The sequence below is a fragment of the Polyodon spathula genome, chromosome 45 (assembly GCF_017654505.1).
Source record: "Polyodon spathula isolate WHYD16114869_AA chromosome 45, ASM1765450v1, whole genome shotgun sequence".
Classification (NCBI taxonomy): domain Eukaryota; kingdom Metazoa; phylum Chordata; class Actinopteri; order Acipenseriformes; family Polyodontidae; genus Polyodon; species Polyodon spathula.
Window position 1 is genome coordinate 1,731,790 of NC_054578.1, and position 5,899 is coordinate 1,737,688.

At 44.4% G+C, this 5,899-nt stretch overlaps 1 protein-coding gene across 2 annotated transcripts in view; it reads left to right on the top strand.

Annotated features, from left to right (window-relative positions):
• hspbp1 (HSPA (heat shock 70kDa) binding protein, cytoplasmic cochaperone 1) overlaps window positions 1–885 on the top strand; it is a 7,222-nt gene extending 6,337 nt beyond the window's left edge. For both annotated transcript variants that reach the window (XM_041237682.1, XM_041237683.1), the window contains exons 7-8: window positions 270–381; window positions 648–885. In XM_041237682.1, the coding sequence (XP_041093616.1) occupies window positions 270–381; window positions 648–725 (190 nt within the window). In that variant the 3' untranslated portion in view covers window positions 726–885. The remainder of the gene's footprint in view (window positions 1–269; window positions 382–647) is intronic.
• Window positions 886–5,899: the final 5,014 nt, after the last annotated feature.

Below are 5,899 nucleotides of genomic sequence, written 5' to 3' on the forward strand. Positions count from 1 at the left end.
TGAGGAGGAAGAAAAACGAGAGCAAAAAACACGCCAGGCGATTTAAAGCACTCCTCAAAGATCGACGAAGACATTCGCAGCTGAAGTGTCAATCACAGCAGGGTAGAGAGGACTACAGCTCCCAGCATGCCTCTCTGCTGGTAGCGGTGCCGGGGTGAGGGGCATGCTGGGAGCTGTAGTTTATTATACACTAAAAACAGACCCGCTGATCGAGAGTGGCGCGTGTTTTGACCCCGGAAGTCGGTCTGAGTCCCTGATCTCTCTTGCAGTCTGGTTAGCGAGGACCCCCGGGGCGTGGCGGAATGCAGGGACCCCCATCTGAGGTTGGAGGGGCTTCTGAAGGACCGGGCGAGAGAGCTGAGGGACAGGGTGGAGTGTCAGGTATACTGTGTGTGTCTTTCTATCAGTTCAGTTTAAAATCAGTTCAATTCAGTTAAAGTATCGCTTATGATATAAGACCACAGCATAAAGAACTACAGCTCCCAGCATCCCTCGCCCAGGCGGGTGCAGAGGCATGCTGGGAGCTGCAGTCCTATAGCCAGGGGCTGTCCCGATTCACTGTAACCACGGCAACGCCGCTGGAGCTGGAAGACCAGCGCAGAAATAATGCGGAAAACATCCGAAATAAAATCTCTCGTTCATTTCAGGAGGAGCTGGAGTTCTGCGATCGATTGCTCTGGACTTGCTTCGGACCGCAGCCCGAGGAGAGCGGAATGGACCGGTGATTCGCCGAGAAGCTCGTTGGCTCCTGAGTGTTCCGTGCGCTCTGATTCGTTCACAGATGCGTCGCTGTTTTGCATCTTTCATTAATTTTTCTTTTCTTTTCAGCAGTGTGTGTTTTTTTTTTTTTGTTGCAAGTTTTTTGAAAATTTAATAAAGAGAGAAAGTCAAAATTTAAATGCCTTCGTCACCCCAGAACTGAGAGAGAGAAAGTCAAGTTAGCAGAGAAACGTTTTAATGCCTTCGTCACCCAGAACTGCACTGGATCAGAAACTCCAAACCAGAAGAGACTGAGAGAGAAAGTCAAGTTAGCAGAGAAACGTTTTAATGCCTTCGTCACCCAGAACTGCACTGGATCAGAAACTCCAAACCAGAAGAGACTGAGAGAGAAAGTCAAGTTAGCAGAGAAACGTTTTAATGCCTTCGTCACCCAGAACTGCACTGGATCAGAAACTCCAAACCAGAAGAGACTGAGAGAGAAAGTCAAGTTAGCAGAGAAACGTTTTAATGCCTTCGTCACCCAGAACTGCACTGGATCAGAAACTCCAAACCAGAAGAGACTGAGAGAGAAAGTCAAGTTAGCAGAGAAACGTTTTAATGCCTTCGTCACCCAGAACTGCACTGGATCAGAAACTCCAAACCAGAAGAGACTGAGAGAGAAAGTCAAGTTAGCAGAGAAACATTTTAATGTCTTTGGAATTTATAATAAATCTTGAAGTGAAAAATTTACAAAATTAAATGAATATAATGTAAATATAATTAAGCATTTGTGTATTTTTTTGTATATTGTTTTTAAAAAATTCTTAACTCTTATTAGCTTTATTAACAGGATCACTGACCCCTCCCTTTAAAGGAGCGCTGACCATCTTTAAAATCCATTCTCTCACCTCTTATTAGCTTTATTAACAGGATCACTGGCCCCTCCCTTTAAAGGAGCGCTGACCATCTTTAAAATCCATTCTCTCACCTCTTATTAGCTTTATTAACAGGATCACTGGCCCCTCCCTTTAAAGGAGCGCTGACCATCTTTAAAATCCATTCTCTCACCTCTTATTAGCTTTATTAACAGGATCACTGGCCCCTCCCTTTAAAGGAGCGCTGACCATCTTTAAAATCCATTCTCTCACCTCTTATTAGCTTTATTAACAGGATCACTGGCCCCTCCCTTTAAAGGAGCGCTGACCATCTTTAAAATCCATTCTCTCACCTCTTATTAGCTTTATTAACAGGATCACTGACCCCTCCCTTTAAAGGAGCGCTGACCATCTTTAAAATCCATTCTCTCACCTCTTATTAGCTTTATTAACAGGATCACTGGCCCCTCCCTTTAAAGGAGCGCTGACCATCTTTAAAATCCATTCTCTCACCTCTTATTAGCTTTATTAACAGGATCACTGGCCCCTCCCTTTAAAGGAGCGCTGACCATCTTTAAAATCCATTCTCTCACCTCTTATTAGCTTTATTAACAGGATCACTGGCCCCTCCCTTTAAAGGAGCGCTGACCATCTTTAAAATCCATTCTCTCACCTCTTATTAGCTTTATTAACAGGATCACTGGCCCCTCCCTTTAAAGGAGCGCTGACCATCTTTAAAATCCATTCTCTCACCTCTTATTAGCTTTATTAACAGGATCACTGACCCCTCCCTTTAAAGGAGCGCTGACCATCTTTAAAATCCATTCTCTCACCTCTTATTAGCTTTATTAACAGGATCACTGCCCCCTCCCTTTAAAGGAGCGCTGACCATCTTTAAAATCCATTCTCTCACCTCTTATCAGCTTTATTAACAGGATCGATGACCCCTCCCTTTGAAGGAGTGTCGATATGCCTTTAGGAGAATTCTTTAAATTATTCAGATATTTAGAAAAAGAGAAGAAAATTGACCAATTAGTGATTTGGAAACCGGACTGGGGAGAAAGTATTTTGGTCACCAAAGTAATTTTGCTCCAGGCAGTTTGGAACATAAATATCTCAACAGCTGAGTCGCCCAGAGCAAAGGAACAAAGTTCTGATTTCAGGACCATCTCAGATTTCTCAGAAGGGTTTGTAGCAGAGCTGCCAGTTTGCCCAGAGTCAGAGTCACTTCAAAAGTGGTCCAAAAGTTATTATTATTATTATTATTATTATTATTATTATTATTATTATTATTATTATTAACATGCATGCATATGCATGAAACAAAACAATCCAAAATCTTCAAAGATGTCAATTTGGTTAAATTTTCAAATCAGTTTTCTCTCTTTCACCTCTCCCCTCTATCTCTCCTCTCTCCCTCTCTCTCTCTCCTCTCTCCTCTCTCTCCTCTCTCTCTCTCCTCTCTATCTCTCTCTCTCTCCTCTCCTCTCTCTCCTCTCTCTCCTCTCCTCCCCCTCTCTCTCCTCTCTCTCTCCTCTCTCTCCTCTCTCTCTCTCTCTCTCTCTCTCTCTCTCCTCTCCCCTCTATCTCTCCTCTCTCCTCTCTCTCTCTATCTCTCTCTCTCTCCTCTCTCTCTCTCTCTCCTCTCTCTCTCTCTCTCTCTCTCTCTCCTCTCTCTCTCTCCTCTCCTCTCCTCTCTCTCTCTCTCTCTCTCTCTCTCTCTCAGGGGGGTGTCTGAATCTCTCTCTCTCTCTCTCTCCTCTCTCTCTCTCCTCTCTCCCCTCTCTATCTCTCCTCTCTCCTCTCTCTCTCTCTCCTCTCTCTCCTCTCTCTCTCTCTCTCTCTCTCTCTCTCTCTCTCTCTCTCTCTCTCTCTCTCCTCTCTCTCCTCTCTCTCTCTCTCTCCTCTCTCTCTCTCTCACTCTCTCTCTCTCTCTCTCCAGGAACTCCCTGGTACCAAAACATCAGTTCAAAAGTTCACCTCGCATATTCTGGAAATGTATGGGAAACGGATTACGGGATGTGGGCTGATTAATCTTACCGAAAGAGTCACGGGGTGTGTTTGAAAATCACATTCACTTGAAGGACATGCATATTAATGTTTGCAAGAAAGAACCGCGTTCAAATCCTAGTCAAGTATCACTCAGCTCCGACCTGCAAGCCGATGTGATCCAATCAATCAATCAATCAATCAATCAATAATTATTTTACAGCTCTACAAGATAGCGAGGGGCGAGGCAGGACACGTTACACACAGCGAAAGAGAGGGCGTAGCACATTGAATACGACCCTACCAAAAAATAAAATAAAAACACGCGTGTGTCACGCAGAATCGTGTGTCACTAGGAATCGTGTGCCACGCGAACGAGAAGGAGCTAAATAAAAACAGTGAAGGAGGAATTTTAGACAGTGGCAAAGACCAGATGCAAGATCTCTCATCAAGCTGTTTGGGACGTCTTCAGAAGCCTTGGAAGACAACGCCTGCCCTTACCTGCGATTCTACACTTCTGTATATATATATAGAGAGAGAGAGAGAGAGGAGGAGTTTGGTAGGTAAGATCTGTTTAGAATGAGCGTCTCTTTTAGACAGACTCCTGTAAGGTACAGGATTCCTGTTTCAGCTGCCGAGAGAGATGTATTGGATATGGTAGGAGTTAGGAGCTAACCAGGAATATTGCAGTGTTACCGCTGTTATAACTGTGAAGGCACTGGGATGTCCAGATTGCCTGCCGGCTGTTGCTGTATAATATATTAAACTATGGCTATTGAAACTCAGGGGGGTGTCTGAATCGTGTTTGGTGTCGCTGTATAATATATTAAACTATGGCTATTGAAACTCAGGGGGGTGTCTGAATCGTGTTTGGTGTTGCTGTATAATATATTAAACTATGGCTATTGAAACTCAGGGGGGTGTCTGAATCGTGTTTGAAACTCAGGGGGGTGTCTGAATCGTGTTTGGTGTTGTTGTATAATATATTAAACTATGGCTATTGAAACTCAGGGGGGTGTCTGAATCGTGTTTGGTGTTGCTGTATAATATATTAAACTATGGCTATTGAAACTCAGGGGGGTGTCTGAATCGTGTTTGGTGTTGCTGTATAATATATTAAACTATGGCTATTGAAACTCAGGGGGGTGTCTGAATCGTGTTTGGTGTTGCTGTATAATATATTAAACTATGGCTATTGAAACTCAGGGGGGTGTCTGAATCGTGTTTGGTGTTGCTCTATGGGAAACTCAGGGGGGTGTCTGAATCGTGTTTGGTGTTGCTGTATAATATATTAAACTATGGCTATTGAAACTCAGGGGGGTGTCTGAATCGTGTTTGGTGTTGCTGTATAATATATTAAACTACTATTGCTCAGGGGGGTGTCTGATTGAAACTCAGGGGGGTGTCTGAATCGTGTTTGGTGTTGCTGTATAATATATTAAACTGTCTGAATCGTGTTTGGTGTTGCTGTATAATATATTAAACTATGGCTATTGAAACTCAGGGGGGTGTCTGAATCGTGTTTGGTGTTGCTGTATAATATATTAAACTATGGCTATTGAAACTCAGGGGGGTGTCTGAATCGTGTTTGGTGTTGTTGTATAATATATTAAACTATGGCTATTGAAACTCAGGGGGGTGTCTGAATCGTGGTTGGCGTTTCTGTATAATATATTAAACTATGCCTGTTGAAGCCTATGGGTTTTTTTTCCATTTCCTTTGCAGTCGGGTATTTGCCCTTTGAAGACTGTTTTGAAATCAGCCTTAGTCAAACAACACACCTACATATTTTAAGATAAAGCTGGCAGCTAAACTGATAGGAGGGAAAGACAAATGCAATGGACACTGAAGATCTCAAGCTGTCTGTTCTAGCTGGGTTTTGTACGGAGATGCGTGGAGGTTGTCCAGGGCTGAGCAGGAGTTCTTGAGATGGCCCGCCTGTTGCATTTGGACAGCCCCGGGTTCCGGTCGGGTCAGTTTTGGGGTGCGGTGGGTCCGATTCGCCGGGGGGTGTTTCTGACGCCACTCCGAGCTGCCCTGTCAGGAGAGGGTCTGCCAGCACTGAAGGAATTCTTTACCGGGGCTGCCAGCCTTGAGTATGAGCCCCCTGGGCTTGAGATACAGGCTAGACCAGCTGCACCACCAGGTCAGGACAGCCCCAGGGTGGGGGGGGGGCTTTTCCGGTTTGGGGACTGCTGGAGAACACCCCTGCAGCGAAATCGATAGGAAAGAAGCTTTACAATGCTTCCCTATGCTTTACCAGACTCTCTGTGCTTTACAATGCTTCCCTGTGCTTTACCAGACCTCTCTGTGCTTTACAATGCTTCCCTGTGCTT